The sequence below is a fragment of the Rhipicephalus sanguineus genome, unplaced genomic scaffold (genome assembly GCF_013339695.2).
Source record: "Rhipicephalus sanguineus isolate Rsan-2018 unplaced genomic scaffold, BIME_Rsan_1.4 Seq560, whole genome shotgun sequence".
In the NCBI taxonomy this organism is placed as follows: domain Eukaryota; kingdom Metazoa; phylum Arthropoda; class Arachnida; order Ixodida; family Ixodidae; genus Rhipicephalus; species Rhipicephalus sanguineus.
Genome location: NW_023615514.1, coordinates 299,865 through 323,337, shown reverse-complemented (window position 1 = coordinate 323,337; position 23,473 = coordinate 299,865). Strand labels below are relative to the sequence as shown.

The following is a 23,473-nucleotide window of genomic DNA, read 5'->3' as shown; positions in this document are numbered from 1 at the left end:
AAATAAGATCCCGAGGAGAGCAGATATTTTCTTCACTTTACTATGTGCAGGATGATGCAGTGTTGGAACATGTGTTAAACATATTCAATGAGAGCAAAGCTTTAGTGGACAAAAATATGGCAACATGTAGCGGAATAGCCATCAGAGGTTCACCAACAAAGGGGATGCTCGGGAATTAAAAGGTAAGGTCCAAAAAAAGAGCACCGGCAAAAAGAAAACAGGTTGCAAGTGGTCTCGCGAAGCAAGACACTGCAAAAGAGCACTGGGTGTGTCGTGGCCGAGTCGGCCAGAAAGCTGAGACCCTTCGCCAGGCTTATAAGGCACCTGTTTATACGTATAAGGCAGACTTATAAGGCACGTGTTAGACGTATAAGGCACCTTATAAGGCACATGGTCCCAGCATTGCCTCAAAATTAAGAAAGAAAGCATGAATTTGGAGCCTTTGAATAATTATTTAAGCTTTCCAAATACTGGTTTGAAGTAACATTGTTTTAGAAGATGTTTTTATATGTATAATATTTTAATTCACTGCAGCAGCTTGTGTGGAATATTGTGCAAGGTTGACAATGTTTATTTTTTTGTTAAGCATGAACAAAGGACTACAAGACACAAGGTGTTACAAAGGCAGGCTTCCCCGACTTTATTATTTTGAGGTTTGATACTGATATGTCATGTTTGCTGAATGTTGCTATTAGGCTATTATGCATGCTAGGTGTTGCTTTCATGTGTGTTATATTTTATTTCAGCGTGATAGCTTCAGTAATACGTTCTGGCAGGATAGTTGGTTCATTGCAATAAACTTTCTTAAACTGCGCGAGAAACGAGGACACAAGTAAAGAAACATTTAGAATACCACAAGTGACCATTGGGCAAGTAATCACAGTGCCACGTACGTAATCGAACATGATTTTTCTTTTTTAGTTTAAGCAGGAAACACATAAAAATAAATAGGTATACATCAATATAAGTAAAAAACAAAAGAAAAAAGGTGCTTCACAGTAGACCGGGAACCGAACCCATGTAATCACGCCTTGAACCTTCTTCATCAGCCCGCTACGCCAGCCTACTACGCAACCAGCACACTGGTCATGCCTATTCCCTAATTTAAATTCGGATGGAAATTCACGCCTACATGTGCAACCCTGTCCTCGACCTTGATGTAGTGCGTAAGCAACATAACAACAAATACTACGTTGCGGAACGCACTTATTTATCAGCTATTTGGGAGGCAAAGGAATCGTACTGTCACGATGACCTATCAAAAATGGTTGCCAAGCTAGACCAAGCAGCTAGGCCCTGCTGTACTTTTCCCTCGCCCATCGAACCGAAAGAAGGTATATGTTCGATTCCGGCTCGGACCCATGATTTTTATTATTCACATCCATGACGATTTTTGCTCGCCATCAACGACACCAACGCCGACAGCGCAATTGCTTCGACACCTGCTCATTTACGCTATCGCGTTCAAATGGTTGGTGTGTGCGATGAGGTCAGACTCGAAGGCACGGGGACCTAACCGAAGAGCGCAGCTGTAGAGAAATTTCGTGAGTTTGACTCGTTTGAGGCCTTTTTGTGCGAAAAACTCGGCGAAGGGATTACAAGTCAGTGCAATCGTGTGGCAGCAAGACAGTGTTCTTCCGGTTTTAAGAATAACTTCATAAGTGAATGGGACATTTACGTCCCACTCTTAGATGTAAAGGAATCGCTATCTTTTTTATGCAAATTATTTCATACTATCGGTAATGCGTTATTTGGATATTCTGCAAGCATATTTTCTTTTGTGCAAAAAGGGCTACTGTATTGAGAACATCGTTTTGATGAGTGCATACTGGGTTGCACTACGAAAAGAGAAAGTTGTGTGTATCCTGCACGATGCTTGTTGTCTCGTTTCCTCACCCCCAATCTAGCAAAACAATGACTTTTACCTTAAATATGCGTTGGTTATGTTACTTATGTAGTACTACAGTACCATTTTCAAGGAATATAAGTTACGTGCCATAACAGACAGCTGAGCTAGTTGGTATGCATTTATGCTGAAAGGACTGGGCGTGCAAACACGGACACAAGATAGAGGTCGAGGCACCATAAAGGCCGACTATCAACTCAAAAAGGCGCGCAACGGTGAAAAAAAAAATGTAGACACAAACACTTACCTGCGCATGACGAGCCAAGATGCGATACCTATCAATCTGGCACGCGTGGTGGTCTGTGTAAGAGACGTTTTCAGGCATTTGATATCTTCTTTATGCAAGTTAATTGACGGTTAGCATGCGCTATTGTCGATATGCCAGGCCTTAACCATTAGATACGTTTCTTAATTCCTGTGGCTTTACAAAACTGCGCATTCATCAAATTTCGGCGTGCATTTAGACTCTCGGCAATTGCATAAAGAAGATATCAAATGATTGAACAATTATTTCTTGCATAGACCACGACGCATGCCGGATTGATAGGTATCGCCTCTAGCTTGGGCATGCGCAGATAAGTTTTTGTGTCTACTTTCTTGTCCTCCGCTGTACGCTGCATTTTTTCAGTTATTGGTCGGCGTTTATGGTGTCTTGACCTCTTTCTTTTGTCCGTGCTTGCACGCCCAGTCTTTTTAAGAGGTTCCTTCTTATCATTCCTGAACAGAAACGGTAGGTAAAAAGTATTATTGAGCGATGTTCACTTAGGTTAAGCAGACGAGAACGGAAATCTGGGCGAGTTTGTAAGAATTCATCATAGAGCAGGTAGCGCAAAAATTACAGGGACACAAGAAAGCAACATAAACACGGGGACGAGCGCTACTTCAAACTGAAATTTATTCTCAGAATCCACGCCTATTTATAAACCAGCAGAGATCGTTACCCAAAAGGTACATCGTAATCCACAATGAATAGTATTACAACATCTTGATCGGCTCTTACAACAAAAATGATACAAGCAAAACATAACGTCTCCGTGTTTATGTTGCTTTCTTGTGTCGCCGTAATTTTTGCGCTACCTGCTCTATGATGAATTCTTACAAACTCGCCCAGATTTGCGTTCTCGTAAGCCTAATTTCTAGTACACAGGGTTCTTTTTAGGGGCGAAGCTCCTTAAGCCTTGGGTCGTGCGTCCCCGATGGATGTAGTAGCCCCCTCTCATTTATTTCGTGGATTGTCCGCTAGATGGCGGTACTTGTATATGATGAAAACACGGCTCAAGGCCGGCTAGATAACTGAGGACGACGAAGTGGGAACCTCGTGCAGCTACCACGCTTTCTCTGAGGAATACGACGCTCGGGTCTTCGGTTCTTCGGACTTCAACGCCTGATGCTCACCACCTCTTCACGAAGCGGTTCTGCCAGTCCGATCCCGTAACCCGTTCCTGCAGTGGATACTCCTGTCCACCGCTACAGTCGCCGACTGCGAGGCCTTAGTCCCGAGGCCATCCCTCTGGAACTTCTCCAGCCAAGCCCTACATCAGGAGAAATGGCCACCGCCGGCGCTTCACAGGTGACTGTTGAGCAGCCGATGCGAGATGCGAGATGTTATAAAACTATACTTGTAGTATGATGAAATATGATGAAAAGATGTGATGTTATGAAAATATGAATGATGTCATATATCGTCGTACAAGAAAGGTCTCGTCAAGAAACGTAACGTCCACGAGTGGCTCAAACACCTCATTCTCCGTTGTACAAGTACCTCAAAATCATAATTGATTGGAGCCGCCTCACGAACTTGCAAGACTATGGCGACGGCGTGTTTACTTTAGTGGGGTCAATTACTCGTACTCACGGTTTACCGATGATGCCCTCCGGAGCTTCGCCCCACTCATCATCATTCACCCCGTGGATATGCTGTAATTTTTATGTTCTAACTTAGTTATCTTGAATCCCGCCAATCTTTCATCATTGATCGCAATCTACATTTGCCGCGCAAGAACGACATTTTGGTATGCGAAGGCATCGCTATGTCTGCCGGAAGTTCAAGTTTTGTGTGGTATTTTGCGTCCGTCGGCGGGTCACTCAAAAAGATTCTGCCGTCTTTTAAAAGCAGAGTTGTGGCACCAAGTTCGTTTCTTCAAGGAACGCTTGGTTGTTGCCTGCAAACTAGACGACCAGGATAGGAGCTCGCAGAAGAATTATGAAAGTTGGCTCAAGGCGGCACATCAAACTGCTGAGTGGTTGTGGTGCCATGTGCGGCGTGGTCTGCCTTCGAAGAGGAAGCCTGGTGGGACATTGGGTTCCTATCTGAACCTGAGTAACCAACCTCTTCCATCGGATAAGGAAAAGTTGCTGCGTTCCGGCCCCAAGTTCTGCTTGCCATCGCGCCTGCCTCCAGTGAACTTGTTGTCTTTGTCACGGAAGGTCGCGGCTTATGTGCCTGAGGAATCCAAGGGGACATGTGTTGGTGAATGCGTGAGTGTGGTTTCAAGGTTCGGTCTTCAGTCATCGCGCACTGGGAACACAGGTGTCTTAGTGGATTTCCTGGCTGCTTCTGGCCTCACTGCCGTCGTTTCAGACAAAGAGGGTTTCATCGTCATCATGGAAAAGGGTACCTTCTTCGAAAAAGGAGCTTCGGCCGTGGACAAAAACTTCCACAGGGTGCGTGACGAGCAAACCAAGGTGAGAGCTCGTGCTGTGGAACTGCTCAAAAAAAGTCACAGTTTCGCCGCAAGGGCGAAGCAGTGAAAGCGATAGCAAGAAACTAATACTATACGAAGTGAGGCTCGCTAATGAATACTCTCAGTTTGAACAGCGTTCCTGTTGGAAAGGCGGCCGAAGCAGCGAAGGAAACTAGCGTGCTTCAAGTGTCGAGCTCTGACACTTGATAGTTCGCGCTCATCTTCTGTTTGTTCGTTTAGCGGCGTCCCTTGAGCTCGAGTGACTTTCGTACGCTCCGTAAAATGAGCGCGGACATCACGGAAAAAGCTCGAAACATCCCTTTTCCCCTCACCACGAGAAAGCCGCGCGAGCAGACAGCGGAAGGGCAAGGTTCTCCCTGCGCAAATATACGAAGAAGCGAGCGAGCTCGCCGACGACTTTTAAATCCGCCCGTCGCGCTCGTCGCGCCATCTCGCTGGTAATGAAGAAACGCTTATATGCGCCTGCCGTCTCTGAGTCCTGCCAGCGGTAAAGGGTATGTATATAACGCTCACCGTTAGCTACCTGAAGGTTCTGCGTTTTCTGGCGTAGTGGATAGCGTCACGCGCTGCGGAACGAGAGGTCGCTGGTTCGATTCCGCGCTTCGGAAGCATTCTTCTGAATTATTTTTCTTTGGGACTTTGATATATATATACATACTTATACATATACGGTGCATGACGGCGGCGAAGGCGACGGCAAAATCCAGCCGAGACTGTCCATATCATTGCTATCGCAATAAAACTTTCACTTGACAAATTAGCGACTGGTGTGAAACAAAGCAAATGCCTGTTGAAGGAGGTGTTTTTTAGCGCTAAATCGCACAAGCCGGAGGTTCCGTTCCGATCAATAGTCTCAGAGAGGAACACTTGGTTGTTTATGGTGTCGGGGTATCTTCAGACACATTTAGATTCGTTGCATGTTAATGATCCGTTTTTCGTTTCGTGTTCCGCTTCTGTTGTAGATTTCTTGTGCAAAGAAAATCCGGTGGGTTGCGGTGCGTTTAACGTTGATGTCGAGAACATGTATTATTCAAATGCCCCAGGACGCCCTCATGCAGAGTGTAAGAGTGTATTTGTGCAGACAATGACGAGGTCGCCTTTATGACCAGATGTGGTGTTTCGGCTGAGGGTTTCTTAGAGTTGTTAAGTTTTTATTTCCGCTCCGCGATGATTTACTTGGAAGGCGGTGTGTATGCACAACGGTCCGGCGTGTGTATAGGGTGTCGTGTGGCGCCGGTCCTGAGTCACGTATTTTTGGCTAAGGTGGACAGAGCCATTAAGAGCCAGCTTTGTGTCGTGACCCATAAAATCATGAGGTACGTGGATGACTACCTCATTTTCGTTCATGCGCCAAATTTCGCCCACCAGGTAGTTGAGGTGCTTAAGGTGTTCAACGAGCATGGCCAAGGTTTATGTTTCTGGGTTGAGACACCAAAAGCCAATGTAATTCAGTTCCTGGAATTGCGCATAACGTTGGGGGGCTCGTATGTATGCTGGCAATACATGCTTCGTTCTGCGAAAGCCCTTCTCAGCTTCAATTCCTCCCATTCGAAGCTTATCAAACAAGGTATCGCTTTTTCTTGCATACACTCAGCATTGAAGAAATCCTGTGTACATTTGATAGCACAGAGTGTGAATAGGCAGGTCAGCAAGCTTCGGAAAGCTGGGTACCCAGAAGCTGTCATTACTGCTGCCAGCTTCAAATGTTTAAAGGCCGTAAAAGCAGGAGCAGTGTGTGCACCAAAGGTACGTACGTTAGGCAAAAAAACATTTCGCGGTCATACCGTAGATCCATGGGCTATCTCATCGCGTGAAAAAGGTGGCGTCGCGTCATGATGTTGACATTGTTTTCACCGCTAAAAACGAGGTGGGCGCCATTTGTCCAAGATTGCAGAGGCGCATGTGCAGTAAGCAGGACCCCAAAAGGGCTAGTTGTACCATTACGCACGGTATGCGTTTTGTTTCTTGCACCTGCAATGTTGTTTATTGCGTTCCTTTTTCATGCGGACGTAAATACATTGGCCAGACGGGCAGGTGTTTGAACATTAGGCTCAGAGAGAATTTCAGCTCTCTCAAAGGTTCACCATACTCGCATCTCGCGATGCATTGTCGGCAGTGCGGCTGTCAGCCGCTTTTAAATGACACTACAGTGGTGTACAGAAACCGTAATAAGGTGTCCAGAGAGATCGTGGAAGCGTTTTTGATTAAAAAAAAACAATCTCGACTGTGTCAGCCAGCCTTCCTTGAGCCTACACCCTCGTGAGTCAGTGTTCCTTACAGCTAACCTGGCACCTACCCTTTCCTCGCGATAAAAGTCTCCAGTTTGAGCACGCGTACTCGAATCGCTCGCGTTCAATTTTTAGCTTATCTTGGCTGCGTTACATTTTGCTTGTATCATTTTTGCTGTAAGAGCCGATCAAGATGTTGTGATACTATTCATTGTAGTTTAGGATGTACGTTCTTGGGTGACGATGTGCTGTTTTGATCTCTGCTGGTTTATAAATAGGCGTGGATTCTGAGAATAAATTTCAGTTAGCGCTCGTCTCCGTGTTTATGTCGCTTTCTTGTGTCCCCGTAATTTTTGCGCTACCTGCTCTATGATGAATAGGTTAAGCAGTCAACGTCGCTTAAGCCTTAAGACGCTGTGATTAGCTACCTGTATGTAGTTGACGTCCAGGCGGCAGGCTTCTAGCATGGTGGTGGCCGTAGAGCCGGTGACATGACGTGACGTCTTGAGCGTGTACACAGCCTTCTGGAGGTAGGCAAGGAAGATCTCGACCAGGGCCTTCAGCACGGTGCTGTACGCACCGTCGTAAACCACCAGCAGCACGCTGGCCGATCCGAGCACCAGGTTGAGCACAATCAGAAGCGGTATGCTCCGTATGTCCACCATGTACATCATGTCCATGTTGCGGATAATCACAAACACGAGGATCAGTATTCCTTGCCCCCAGATGCGCAGGGCACCCTTGCTTATAAGCCGCTTCTCTTGTGGCAGAGGCCGGAAGCTGCGCGACGTCTCAAAGTGACGTGCCTTGCCCATGAGCTTTTTGAACTTCTTCGCATTGAGAGAGAGCGAGAGGACGCTTAGGAAAGTCTTGGTTACCACCGTGCAGTGGAGGACAACATAGAGCGTGTTCAAGAACATCTTGCGCATGCCGAAGCTGAAGAGGAGAGTCCAAAAGATGAGGCCGGACTCGATGATGAACAAGGTTGACAGGCATAGGGCTGAGTACCAGGTGTAAGGACGAGTCAGCGTTCTTTTCAAAGGTGCGCGACCGGGGGAGTTCGTTGCATCTTGGATGAACCAAGCGCCGGACCACCGGAGGATGCGTGTCGAGCGTCGAAACCTATTTTCAGCAAAACTCATGGTCGAGAGCTGGCCAACTTCTACGACAGGAACGCTCTAATTGCTACAAACGCGATCGCCAACTGAAGCGCTCAGTTAACTTAGAGTATGGAGTTTTTCACTGCCAGAGATGTATCCTTTCTTTTTTTTTCTGAAGCGCTCGTTCTACTCGGTGCGTCACAAATCAGATTGAGAAATGCAGACAAGTTTATCAACGTGAATAGTGAATATCCAGGCACTAAGAGCGCTAGGCAGCCGGCAGCGGCACTGTGCTTCGAATAGTGACTGGAAGATATGCCCATCAGCGCAAGGTTGGTTGCTGCCAGTGTGCGTCAAGGCCAACCTCTTCTTTTAATAGTCGCATCTACTATGAACATTGAGGCGAACGGCAACAATAGCTGCGTCAAACACAAGCGCAGATTGAGCTGACGCCGTCATATATATCACTCTTGCAGATACCATCTGGTCGCCTGTGCTTTCTCAGTGTTTGATTTGTTCGTACGCCTAATTCGACCGCAAGCGCAAACGCCCACGGATAGGTACAGAATTATCTTGTGGAGCCGTTGGCCAATGCTGTTTGCCCGTAAGGTGATAAGAGCATAATTGCTTTGGCAGGGCATGAGTGTCTTTGTCCCACACGCCAGCGCTAATTAACGACCGCTACTTCCGCTATTACAACTAATGCGGCACTCAGTTTGTAACCTTCGACAATGCACCGATCCGCAAGCGTGCACCGGTGACACGAATTATGCACGCTGGCGGAGCTGATACATCTTGTTTCTGTGCTGACGTACAGGGACAGGCGCATTATCGTGTTGCAGCAAGGATCTCGTGAGTATAATTTCGAGATATAGCGACCGCTGTTTTGTTCGCACAGCATGCATTTACATGTTTACTGCCACGTGAAACCACACGGCGTATAGCCGCGGCGGCAGTATTAAAAACGACAGTCTTTCTTGGGATACTGGAACGCAGAAATTTTGGTCTGTCTGTCTGTCACACGATTCAGCCACCCGGCCAAACTTTAAGCATTTGCTGAACGCCCAGCCATCTTGAACTGGCACACCTCAATAAATCCTACCTACAACATCGTATCCAGAGAGTCGACAGAAACCAGGATCTCTCTAGTCCTCTCGTCGTGTCTACAGTTGTGCCACAAGGCAGCATCTTGGGCCCATTCCTTTTTAATCTCTATATTAATGATATTATCAACATACACTATTAAAAAAAAGAGAGTCAAAAGGGAGTCACGTCTGCTTGACTCTCTTTGTGGCAGCCGATGACCACCTTTTTTTCTAAGGGGAGTCACAATGCTCTGGTTGACGCTCCTGAATGAAATAGATGACTCCCTTGCTCCAAGGGAGTCAGTGATGGTTCTGCATATACAGGGTGGGGTTTTTTTTTTTAAAGAAAGCTTCACTGGCTGCGACCAAGATACAGCTCGCTGCTTTGGCTTGTGGTATACCGAAAAATTTTGGTTAGAATATATAGCATGCAACGTTGCTTGTTGGGCGAGTTGGAACGAGTCAGTCATAGCGTAGTTTAGCGCAAAAAACAGGCAACAGACGAGTGAGAGGCGAGTGTCCTTGTCCTCTCACTCGTCTGTTGCCTGTTTTTTGCGCTAAACTACGCTATATAGCATGCGATCGTAAAATGTGGAATTACGCACGTATTGTGTTATGGCTTCAGTTACGATAATGCTGAAACAGCGCGACGAAAACGTCTACAAGTAAACAGGGTTCTTAAAAAATCTTGCTCCCAAGCGATACATTGAGAGTTATGACAACGTTTGCAAACGGCAGCGCTGACAAATTTGCGAATCTTTGCATGTTTGCAAGCGAGGTTTGTAGATTCCTACGACAGCATGTATGGCAGAAAACATACGCTTATTAGTGAAATGAACGTGCATGGTGTTGAACGCACTGGCGATCGGGAACACATCTAACTCGACGGCCGTAAAAACATGTGCCGCAAAGCTGGCATGATAACAGCGCAGACCGGTTATCAAGGCGACGCTTTACCGCGTCTCCTAAAGAGCGACAATACTACCAGAATTATAGCGCGCGTTGTCATCATTTCTGCCCGCCACAGCTAAACTATATCTGCACGATAATCCGCCCGGGCCACCAAATCGATCAGCAAACGTTGAGCACTAGAACGCACACACGGCCTCACCGCACTCTCCCTAGCCCCTAGAGCAGAGGATGCACGCTCACTTGCGCCCCCTCCCACCCCAGGCAGCACAGCACATTGGTCCAATATTGTTTATACGTTGGCAAACGATGGCCCAATGATGGCCCATACAAACCACTATAAAACCAATGTTGGCAAGCCAGCCTACAAGGATGCCAATAATGGTCCATCTTTGCCAGCCAACTACAATATGGTCGTGCTATTCTTTGAGGTTGGCAACAACGGCCCATGGTTCCCGATGTAAACACGATATTGGCAGAACCAGGCCGTATGGATGGCATATTGGGCCAGCTTATCCATTGGTAAAACAATATTGGTTAAGTAATGGCAGTAGATCGGATATGTTTCCAGTCAATCTGACTGTTAAACAATATTGGACGGCCATGCTACGCGCCGGACAATTGTCCCAGAGTTACACGTTTCGCTCCAATGTCTTAAACACTGGCAAGCATATGCATGATTAATCGGCAAGAATGTTTTTTTTCCCCTTTTACCATCACTGAGGGAAGGTTAGCCCGAATCGAGCCACCACCTGCATGCACGCTTATGAAAATCAATTTGTCCGGCATCCAGCGCACCTCAAAGAAGATTTCTGGTTACTTATCACCATAGGCGCGCGCAGGGTTCCCCATTAGGGGGGCAAAGGTTCGTCGCAGCGCCCCCCACCCTACTAAGAGGTTCGTTCGAATTAACCGGGTTGCGGACAGGTATGGCCCAATTAACGAGAGTGATGCCGTTAAACAATAAACATGCTTGCAGGGACCAGAGAACGCGTCCTAATTATCCGACTTTCCGAATTAATAAGTGTGGAATTAACGAGCTTTTACTGTATAAAGATGGCAAAAACAGTCCATCGTTGTCAGCCAGCAAATAAAACTGCAAATTCCAGTCTATATAAAGGGAACAATGGCGCACACAGGGTCTTGATTTTTAGGTTGGCATTTAGTGTGGCACAAAATATATGCGAAATAGTTGGACAAAATTCGTTTTACAGATGTTGAGCAATGTAAAATAAGTACCAAGTTCTCAACTGAGTTTTGCGCGCTGTGGGAAATACATCTATGAGAAAGGAAACACAAAACAAAATCTCACTTTGCAATGCTTGTTGAAAGTTAAAGTTAATTGTGTGATACAGCCAGCGTATACATCGCAACTGTATAAAAACAACCAAAAAGCCCTACTTTTACATTGATTGAAGCTGTACATAGCGTTGACGAGTTAATGGAGTAGAATAGAAGTCATCTGCTTCGCAATGGGCCTCTGCGCTGGTGCGCCTTCTGCGCACCGCACACGCACCGAAATTATTCTCACGGCTTTATTAGCGGCAAACAATCAAAACATTTCATGTGACTTCAACCACGCTGTGTATTTTCGTGTTTGCTACACGACTGGTTGGATTACATGATTATAACTTCTTTGTGTGCGCGCTAAGACGTGCTGTCCAGACTACGGTATCGCCCGCGGAATCTTTAAATGATCGATGAGTTATGTTTGCACTTTCACGCTTCACACAACCGACGTGTTCACTTTGAATAAATGTTCTCGGTGATCGGGAGGCCGGAGAAGCAGCGCGGCGCCATGTTTTGCTCCGGAATTGCACGTCCTCTCCTCGCGGCAGTGGGGCAGCGCGGTGGTCGCTGGTCATAAAACACTTGTCACTTGACGGCTGCTCCGCCCACGACGGTTCGCTTTCAATGCCTTTGAAAACGAGGGGGGGGTGGGTGAGGGAGATGGCGGGAGACGACGGCACCTCGGAAGATGCGTACGCGTTTCGGCCCCTTCTGGCCGGCGGCTATTCTTCGTCAGTCAGTGGCGGTTACTTTCCCTCGTTCGGGCTCCCAGCATAGAGTCATCGGGAAAAAACGGAGTCGGATACCGAGACAGGATGCCACGATTCTACGGATACCGAGATTCGACGGCGATGCCACAGTGAGAAGGCAGCTGCCCTGTTCTTCATCGGACCTGACTGTTTTGACTTTTGAAGAGCGATCCGCAGATGAGCGCCGATGTGTTCTGACAACTCGCAAACTTTCCGCCGGATTTTTGTGTTCGTATCGCGTTCAGTAAGTCGTTTTTCTCCTTCGTCGCATGTTACTTTCCGTGTTGTTCGCAAGTGAAATGTGTGCTGCGTTTATTATTGTCTACATTACCGCGTAAGTTTTTTTTAAATTTGCTAGTTTGTGAATACCGATGTGGGGGGCTTTATTGTGCGCTTCGAAGTAAGTTGGTTAAGTTCTCGCCCTCAGCGATGTTGTCAGCATTTGCCTGTGCTATTTTGTTCTTTTCTCGCGTTGTAGTGCGTCAGCTTAACACCCTTTTTTCATTTGCCCTTCGCCGCTGGATTCGCGCAAAGAAATGATGGATTTGTAACACACAAATTTTATTAGTTGTGAAGTTGTCGCAGACTTTCAAGCTCTTGCCGCAGTCACCTTTTAATTAATAAATAGGCGATGAACTTTCTGGTAGTTCAAGATGGTTATAGATCTCGGCTGTATCGAATGTCTGTTCACGTGTACATGTTCATTTATTTCATTTTCTATCACGCTTCGCTTTTCACTGACTTCCTTTTGAACCTTCGGTGAACTGGCAAATTAAATAAGCGCTAACACCTAGGGAGGCGTGTGTGTTTGTGAGTGGTCCCGTTTCCCCGATTTCTAATATAAGGACGTTATTGAAGGTAATTAGTGTAGGTTCTGTGCAGCTGTTATCTGCCAGCAAGCGGTCAGCAGAACAAAGCGCGAAATGCGAAATTATTTTCAACACTTGCAGTATCTTTGCCATATGTATACATGCAGAATAAACTTGTGTGTACTCTCAGCTTTTGTACGCTGATTATCGTTGCTGCTTGCCTAAAAGCAAAAGCGTGGGCAACATACATTTATTTACGTGCACAAAAATCTACCTCACGTTAAACTACACATTCAGTGGAAAATGTTTTCATTTCCAGCGTTAAACGCTGGAAATAAAAGAACGATGGTGCAGCCAACGATAAAAGCTGGCAAAAAATATTGGAGCTGCCAATATTTATACAATGTTGGCGATACGTACGACGAACAATGTTGGCTACAGCCATCCTTGCCATTATTGGCGATATGTTGGACGGACAATGTTGGCTACAGCCATCCTTGCCATTATTGGAAAATCATTGGCATCCAATATTGGACCAATGCACATTTAGGTGTAGCAAACCCCCAAAAGCCAACGCAGGACCAATATTTCTGCCAATGTTTACCAACATTGTTCCGAGATTGGTCCAATGCCGGCGTGCTGCCTGGGACCGTACAGCCCTTACAGACACACACACAGGGCCCGCTTCGCCTCCTCCACCCTGATATTATTCAATAGAGCATTAACTATGCACGGATGTGTGTTCTATAGCACAAAAACAAAACCGAAACCATTTAGGCGTACGTGGAGGCTACTTTAATCCAAAGCCGAAGCCATCAATACGAGACAGCCATTTTGGCGTCGTTAGACGGCATTGTTTGTGATCCGTCTCGTTGTGGTCGTTCTTTAGTCTGCCAGAATAATCTGTGTCGTCAGGCGTGATTGCAAGTGATCGTTTTGCGTGACTTTCTTCGTGCTATGCATTCGTGGCGTAGTATCGTATCGTCGGCTCGCTCTTGCCGTGACTGGCTGAAGCAGTGTCACTCAGTGTTTGGGAAGAGCAGCATCCAAACGGAGAAGTCCCTGCAGTAAGCTTCGTTTCGTCGTAAACTTGCCTGAGCAAGATGGCAGCGCATGACGGATCCCAGTGGCACTGACAGACGAAGCCCGTGGACGACGCTCCTACGGTCGTTATAGATTTCAGGTGAGTTCTGCCGGCTTCCTACAACTCTTTTATTCGCTTCACACGTAGCTTTGCCACTTGTCTTTCTGATGTTCCAGTTGCACGGATTTTGCTATCGTGTTTCAATGGCTTGGCAACGACGAAAACCGCACTGGACTATCCAGTAGCGGGTAAAACGGAGTGGTGCGCGCCAATATCGAGTTTCCTTATTCCATACATGCCAGAAAAACATGAAATTGCGAGTTGAAATCTCGGTTGCAAGTCGAGTGTGGTGACACATAGAGCAACGTTGCACCGATATATATTTGAAGGGTAAGTAAGCTCAGCTGATCAAAATCAATCTAATAGCGGGTAAAACGGAGTGGTGCGCGCCAATATCGAGTTTCCTTATTCCATACATGCCAGAAAAACATGAAATTGCGAGTTGAAATCTCGGTTGCAAGTCGAGTGTGGTGACACATAGAGCAACGTTGCACCGATATATATTTGAAGGGTAAGTAAGCTCAGCTGATCAAAATCAATCTAATGCACCCGGCCCCAACATAGCGTGATTTTCAGGAAAGTTTATTTTAGTAGAGAAATGTTTAGGGGTAAAATAGACTTCAAATCTTTCCGAAAAAACTTGTGAAATTAGAGAAAATATACGATTTGGGGCATGTTTGACCGTATTTTTCCTACTGATGCGGTCCAAGTAAAAAACCTCGTCATGCGGCGTTTGATAGAATACTTCATTGTTAAGTAATGAAGAAAGTCTAATCAAATAATTTTTTGTTTTAAGGAAGAAAATAATTTTTGAATTTGGCCCTCCGAACGCGCAGTGCATTTCATTTTGTTGTCACTTCGCCGCAAAGCTCGTGGTCGCCCTTGCAGCTGACACTCGTCACAGGCAGCGGCCAGATGCGAGATGTATGTCAGTGGCTCGTGAGTGGTCGAAAGTCTTGTCACGTTGATGTCAGGGCGACGAGTAATGAATTCGCGTTACAATGTGAGCTTCCTTGGCGCGGCCAATGGGAAGTATGGACGCCCGAGAGCAGCCTATGGCATCGTTGGCACAATGTCTTAGAGGGCCGTCTGTACAACACTTATACCCTGAGAAACAAGTGTATACAGTGTGCATTATTTCTTTCAGTATGTGTATGCTAGTTGTGCAGACGTCCCTCTAGCACATTGTGCCAACGACTCCACAGGCTGCTCTCGGGCGTCCATACTTCCCATCGGGCCCGCCTAGCAAGTTCACATTGTAACGCAAATTTATTACTCGTCGCCCTGACAGCGCGACAAGACTTTATAGAGGAGTCTCAGAACAATTGCCGCTCGCGTAAAACAACAAAAATGTTTATTCTAGAAGAAAGTAAGCCATGCAACACGGAAACAGAAGAGATGCGGACAGCTCAAACGCTAGCGTTTGGTTTGTCTTTTCTTTCTCTTTCACGTCTGCATGCCTACATCCTACAATGAATTCCTATAAACAAACTGAAATTTCTGTGATTCGTAAAATTATTCTCTGGATCGGTTTTAAACACTTCATGCCATTTCATACATGTTCATATTGTAATGACAACCTCCTGTTTGATCAATAAGCACCTAAACTATAGGCACAACATCCTGAGAATAATGCGTAGTCCTTAGCCACGTCTCCACCATTGTTAAGCATTATATATATATATATATATATATATATTATATATATATATATATAATATATATATATATATATATGTGCGTGTGTGTGTGTGTGTGTCATTCTATGCCAAGTGTCCCAGACGTGGCGCTCGCACATCGCAGATTTTGCTGATAAAATTTGTGCCTTTTTCCTGTGCCACAAGGAGTTTTGTGGCAAAGCACTTTTGCTCGAAAAAAATTTTGACAATCATGGCGCCCCCTCGAAATTCGCTTCTATTTATTAAACTGTACCTAATAAAAAATGTGTATAAAATCTATTTTTGTGTGTTGAGCTACGAAACCGCGCTTGCGCTATCGCAGAGGTTCTGTTTAGTTGTCCCATTCATTATTTCCGAATTTTGTGTTTCACTACTAGCTACGTAGCTTCAAAAACTACAAAAATCTTCAAAGTTCGTGAATTTTTCTTGAGCTATCTGGAACTCACCCTAACCAATATTAATAATAGCCTGATTTCCAGGAAATTGTATTTTAGTACAGAAATGTTTAGGGGTAAAATAAGACTTCAAATCTTTCCGAAAAAAATTGTGATATTAGAGAAAATGTACGATTTGTCGCATGTTTGACCGTATTTTTCATACCGATGCGGTCCAAGTAAAAATCCTCGTCATATGGCGTTTGATAGAAGACTTCATCGTGAAGTAATGAAGAAAGTCTAATCAAATCATTTTTTTGTGTTTTAAGGAAGAAAATAATTTTTGAATTTGGCCCTCCGAACGCGCAGTGCATTTCATTTTGTTGCCACTTCGCCGCAAAGCACGTGGTCGCCCTTACAGCTGACACTCGTCACAGGCAGCGGCCAGATGCGAGATGTATGTCAGTGGCTCGTGAGTGGTCGAAAGTCTTGTCGCGCTGTCAGGGCGACGAGTAATAAATTTGCGTTACAATGTGAACTTGCTAGGCGGGCCCGATGGGAAGTATGGACGCCCGAGAGCAGCCTGTGGAGTCGTTGGCACAATGTGCTAGAGGGACGTCTGCACAACTAGCATACACATACTGAAAGAAATAATGCACACTGTATACACTTGTTTCTCAGGGTATAAGTGTTGTACAGACGGCCCTCTAAGACATTGTGCCAACGATGCCATAGCTGCTCTCGGGCGTCCATACTTCCCTTGGCCGCGCCAAGGAAGCTCACATTGTAACGCGAATTCATTACTCGTCGCCCTGACATCACGTGACAAGACTTTCGACCACTCACGAGCCACTGACATACATCTCGCATCTGGCCGCTGCCTGTGACGAGTGTCAGCTGCAAGGGCGACCACGAGCTTTGCGGCGAAGTGACAACAAAATGAATGCACTGCGCGTTCGGAGGGCCAAATTCAAAAATTATTTTCTTCCTTAAACAAAAAATTATTTGATTAGACTTTCTTCATTACTTCACGAATGAAGTCTTCTATCACACGCCATATGACGAGGATTTTTACTTGGACCGCATCGGTATGAAAAATACGGTCAAACATGCGACAAATCGTACATTTTCTCTAATATCACAATTTTTTTCGGAAAGATTTGAAGTCTTATTTTACCCCTAAACATTTCTGTACTAAAATACAATTTCCTGGAAATCAGGCTATTATTAATATTGGTTAGGGTGAGTTCCAGATAGCTCAAGAAAAATTCACGAACTTTGAAGATTTTTGTAGTTTTTGAAGCTACGTAGCTAGTAGTGAAACACAAAAATTCGGAAATAATGAATGGGACAACTAAACAGAACCTCTGCGATAGCGCAAGCGCGGTTTCGTAGCTCAACACACAAAAATAGATTTTATACACATTTTTCTATTAGGTACAGTTTAATAAATAGAAGCGAATTTCGAGGGGGCGCCATGATTGTCAAAATTTTTTTCGAGCAAAAGTGCTTTGCCACAAAACTCCTTGTGGCACAGGAAAAAGGCACAAATTTTATCAGCAAAATCTGCGATGTGCGAGCGCCACGTCTGGGACACTTGGCATAGAATGACACACACACACACACGCACGCATATAATATATATATATATATAATATATATATATATATATATATATATATATATATTAATGCTTAACAATGTGGAGACGTGGCTAAGGACTACGCATTATTCTCAGGATGTTGTGCCTATATTAGGTGCTTATTGATCAAACGGAGGTTGTCATTACAATATGAACATGTATGAAATGGCATGAAGTGTTTAAAACCGATCCAGAGAATAATTTTACGAATCACAGAAATTTCAGTTTGTTTATAGGAATTCATTGTAGGATGTAGGCATGCAGACGTGAAAGAGAAAAGACACAGACAAACCAAACGCTAGCGTTTGAGCTGTCCGCATCTCTTCTGTTTCCGTGTTGCATGGCTTACTTTCTTCTAGAATAAACATTTTTTGTTGTTTTACGCGGCGGCAATTGTTCTGAGACTCCTCTATATAAACTTCGAGTAGTATTTTATTTCCCCCAGAGGAATCGAGTGCACCACTGTAAAGTTGCTACAAAAACTTGTTGCGGCTGTCATGCATCCACCACAGTGTTCCTGTTTGAGTAAACCCGGTGGAAGTGCCTTGTTGAGTAACAAGAGGTAGCGGCACCAACTTTCGTCGATTGTCAGATAAAAACCCTAATGGTGTTCGCTCTGATTTGAAGTTCTTTGAAATTCTTGATCAATCTCTATAAAACTTGTTTAGTTTATGTGTATTTGTACGCTGATTTTGAAAATGCAAATATTTTTTTACTATTATATGTCGCGTTAAGTATATCAAACATTTCATGTGCCATGTTATGCCTGCACGAGTTACAAACCTGAACGAGTTACAAATTAAGCATATCACAATAATATGAAACGGGAACTGTATGCAACATAACCAGAATGCATGTTCTAAACCCACTTAACAATAGTTATAGTATGCTGAACATTGACCAGTAAGTGTATGTTTAGCTGGTGATTCGCTCACGAGAGTTCAATATTACGTAACTTTTAACTCAAATGGGTTTAAAACGCGGGTTCGTATGTGGGCTAGTGGGTTCATGAACATTATGCCAGAACACCGCAGTAAACCCCTTTAAAACTATTGCATACAGTTTTTATCCCCTAACTATAGCGATATGTCGATTTACTTTGTAACTCTCCAAGTTTGGAAAGGCTTGCTCATCAAGACACATGAAAGTTTTATGTGTTAAAACTGCGTTTTCTTCCAGATAATTGCATATTTGAAATCGCCACATAAGTAAACCTAAACTCAGCAAGTTTCATCAATATCGACCAAGAAGAAAAACAAACGCATTATTTGTTGCAGAGTGTCTGATTGAGTACCACGAAGTGGTCGCACTGACTCTTGCCAGGGGAGTCATGTACACCACTGTCCTTAAGGACAACGGAGTCAAAGGAACGCTCCAGTGGGGGTCAGCGTTACCATGGCAAAGGGGTCACCCTGACTACCTGGAGGTACTAGCGGGAAATAAAAGGTAGTCGCGTAGACTCCTGCGTTGGGAGTAATACATACTCTCTCTCTCTTGTGAAGAAGGGAGTCGTTGGTCTGAAGAACGAAGGGAGTCGTTTGACACCCCAAAAGGTCATCATATGTGTAGCAAGGCGATTACCACCCAAAGGTAGTCAGTACAGACACCCTTTTTTTTAAGAGTGTAAACCTTCAGGCAAAATATATAATTTACGCTGACGATACAAGCACCTTTTTAATAGGGAATTCGGTTGATGAATTAATTGATGAAGCCAACTTAACCTTACAGAAGTTACACGAATGGGTACGTCAAGACAGTTTTAAATTAAATACAAATAAAACAAAAGCTATGTTATTTCGCAGTAAAAATGAAAAGGTTAGTGTTAATAAAGGTATAACACTAAACTCCTCGCCCATTGCCCTTGTATCCAGCTTTAAACCATTAGTCGTCGTCTTTCAGGAAACATTATGCTGGGATACACATGTAGATTGCTTAGCAACAAAGCTGTCTCAGGTGACTGGTATTGTTTACCGCAATCGCCATATACTGCCACAGAATGTTATATGATGCTAATTTTTAACGGTTTGTTTCAGTCCCGACTTAATTACTGTCACTTACTTTGGGGCACCACTACTCAAGGAAATCTACACAAAATACACGTTCTACAAAAAAAGTTCCTACGCGCAATTGAAAATGTCCCAAGTCACTTCCACACACGCGAATATTTCTTAAAATATAGGGTAGTGCCAGCCACAACACTATATGATTACCGTTTGTGTAGGGCATATAAACAAGAGTTAAAAACTAGATCGGATTTTCTTAAGGACCTTTCCAGGTTACAAGAAAACACCACGGCATATGCAACACGTAAAAGGGAATACTGGAAAATACCAACAGTGCGAACAACATATGGAAAACAAACACTCGGAAATAACTTATCAAGATTATTAAACAGATTAATTTGCGAAGGGCTACAATTATAGAACATGTCCTTTAAAGCTATACGCAGTTTTTTTGAACTCAAGACAGATACTCTTGAAAAACATTCTTCTGATGGCTCTCATTTGTAAATATTTCACATGTGTATGTGTTATCTTTCTTTTTTTTGTGTTCTGCAACAACCAAGGTTACGTGTGAATAATGTTATTATCTTGCGTTTTTTTTCTTTGTCTCTTCAAAGGATTGCAATTTTGTAAAATTAGACATAATTGTACCTTTTCCTATATGTGTCTTGTGTTATATATTGCTCAATTATGTCGATATATTGTTAATATATCGCTGCTGTTTAGACTGCTGCTTTATTTCTATATGTGTCTTGTGTTATATATTGCTATATCATGTTGATATATTGTTAATATATTGCTGCTGTTAGCGCCAATGAGGGGGCCGGCGGCCTCGTCAAGCTGTCTAAACGACAGCTTTTACCGCCCGCCCCTTCGAATCAATTATTGTATTGATGCAAAAATAAAAGTCATTGTCATAATGAGCACTTATACTAGGGTTATGCAAGTGACAGGCTTCCTTATCACTTTCACAGAATTCCACAGCTGGGGGCCCTAGTCGAAATTCGGCCGCTGGGCGCCGCGAATCGCATCGCATCAAAACTGGTGAAAAACCAGTGCAACAAAACAAACCACACCTTTTTTTCTGCCTGCTGATTAGCCGATGAGGCGCAGGTAGAGTGGCGGCTACATGAATCGCACCGCTCGCCAAGGGCAGGGGCGGAAAGTAGCAGACGAACAGCGACAAACGCCGCCTTGTCGCCTTTACGCGCCGCGTTTACAAATCTCGCCGCCAGTTTGCGCCACGTGGGCCGCCGGCCACGAGATCGCGTGTTCCCACTAACAGTGGACCGCACTGTACATTTACGTAGCATGTTAATAATAATAATATCTGGGGATTAACGTCCCAAAACCACGATATGATTATGAGAGACGCCGTAGTGGAGGGCTCCGGAAATTTCGACCACCTGGGGTTCTTTAACGTGCACCTAAATCTAAGTACGCGGGCCTCAAACATTTTCGCCTCCATCGAAAATGCAGCCGCCGCGGCCTACGTAGCATGTTAAGCATTGCTGGTTTCTCCCTAGCTGTCTAAGAATATCGCAGTATTGTGAGTTGTTTGTTTGCTTTGGCTTTACCATTCTACACTGAACCACAAGATGATATTAAATCCCAATCATTGAAAAGCTGCTGGGCGCCGACACGCATACTCTTGCTCCTGTAAAATTTCTACTGTACAGCGGCAACCAAACTTATGGAGATATATTTCGCTTGGTCGTATTGAATTGATTTGTGCGGTTTTGCGAACCATGATACGCCCATAAGACGCGCTCCAGTGAGGGACTGTGGACTACTTTGAATGCCAGAGGCGTATATAAATTTAGCCCACATCGAGACACGATTTGATTCCGCGACGCCGTGTTTCACAGCGTAACACCATATCCGATACGCCACAACAGCGGGTGGCTGTAATTATATTGTTTCTTCTTACCAGCGTGAATTCGCTCGAAGTGAAAAGAAAATATTCGCATCTTTAGTTGCGCCAGCATTCTGGAACACCGTGCCCCGCTCGTGATCATCAAATTAAAAAAATGAAAGAAATTACACCATCTCCCGCTAAAGGGGACATGAGACGATGCGAAGCGGGAGCACTTGCACGATCGCGTTCCGTTGGCGTTCGTTGGGCATGCTACCGACCTCGGGCATACTACCGACCTCGGATCGTTATTAACGGTGTTATTAACGTTGTATTAACGGTATTGTTAACGTTGTGACGAAGGCGAAACGGTTAACGAAGACCTTTATTGAGCAGCGTGTAGTACTTGACGCTGAAGTGAACCGTGAGGTTCACTTCAGCGGTGCAATCGGTGGATCTTGAAATTCGCGCTGCGCTCTACCCGCTTAGAGGAGGAGAGTAGCGCTTGCGCCGCGAGAGCAGAAGCGAGAACGCAGGGGAAGCGCAAGCAGGGGCTGGTAGAGAAGTGGAGAGAGTAACACGCAGCTGTTTGAGAGAGGGAAGGAGGATAGTTGCGCATGCGTGCCGCACACGCACCCGAACGGCCGCCAGGGCTCTGACCGCCCCGAAGAACGCACCACAGCCAGGCAAAGCCAGGAAGGGTCAGGCGAGCGCCATGACAGCACTCCCCACTACACCTCCTTGATCCCTGTCAGGAAAGTCAACCCAGCAGACAACCGCGGCCATCTCGCCGGCAGCCTCGTCGCAAAGGCACCCAGAGAGCCAGAAACGCTCTCCTCAAAACCCGCTTCTGGAGCCGGAAAGCAGCAGCAACCGGGAGGAATGCTGTACACAGCAGGACAGAAAATTGGCCGCGTATCTGCGTGCTTCGCTACAAATATCGCTCAAAGACGCTAGATTAGCGCTGCGTGAGATATGGGCGCCATCTGGCAATACCTAGGGAAACATGAGTTTGTGCACATGGCCTACGAGATGGCGGGCGCGCGGCGGGTTTCGCGCATAGAGTTAATATTAACTCTAAGGTTTCGCGCCCGCCATCTCGGAGGCTATGTTGTGCAGAGGGCTCGGAAGAGGTTCTTTCCTTTCTCCGTGGCAGAGGGCTTTCGTCGGCGTGCATAGCGTGGCATTTTCAGCGCAGCCGCATTTTCAGCGCAGCTTAAGAAACTAGGGTCTTTAGAATTACGTATCTACGTATTTTCTATTAAAGGAACACACCACCTAATACTTACCTAGTGATGTTGCGCCTCAGATATGCGCAATGTTTGCTCTTTGATCGACAATGTACACAAGTATGAACCTAGCCACCAGTTCAAGATGGCTGGGCGTTCGGAAGGTAGTTCAACTTTGGCCGGGTGGCTGAATCGGGTGACAGACAGACAAAAATTTCTGCGTTTAAGTACTATCTTCTTTAAAACCCGTTCGCCCCCCACAACAGGAGAGTGAGACAACCTGCCGCGGGTCACCCCCGCCTCAGACGCCCCCCCCCCCCTGGAAGCGCACCGCGCCGCCCTCCTGCTCCTCCGCCGACTCTTCTGCGGAGGAAACCAGCTAAACCAGCTCCAGAGGAAACCAGCTAAAAATATATTAAAAAGAATATTTTAGCGCTGCAACGCTGAGGACAAGAAGAAACATTGACAACACAGACGAAGCGCATCTAACAACTGAATTTATTGGACCAAGGAGATCAAAAAAGGAATCGAGGGAGAGACGTAACATACGAAGGAAAGGGCACTGTAGGCAAACCACACATGAGCGAAGCATCGGTGCTATCTGTGCAGTAAAACACGTGCGTTAATCTAATTCAAACTCTACGTTGTTTCCGGCTTCGTATCTGTATCAAGAAGACACTTGTGCTCCGATTACATTTATATTTGTGTCGCTAAACATGCCACTTGTCTTTCTGTGAGTGCTATAGATGGGAGCTAACGCATGCGC

General features: G+C 45.2%; 2 protein-coding genes across 2 annotated transcripts in view; one reads left to right on the top strand and one right to left on the bottom strand.

Moving 5' to 3' along the window:
- LOC119377737 (uncharacterized) overlaps positions 1-8,000 on the bottom strand; it is a 62,305-nt gene extending 54,305 nt beyond the window's left edge. Inside the window, exon 1 of the mRNA XM_049411641.1 lies at positions 7,268-8,000. Within this exon, the coding sequence (XP_049267598.1) occupies positions 7,268-7,981 (714 nt within the window). The 5' untranslated portion in view covers positions 7,982-8,000. The remainder of the gene's footprint in view (positions 1-7,267) is intronic.
- The window catches only part of LOC125756725 (uncharacterized protein K02A2.6-like), an 86,469-nt gene that overhangs the window by 45,501 nt on the left and 17,495 nt on the right, over positions 1-23,473 (top strand). The window lies entirely within an intron of this gene.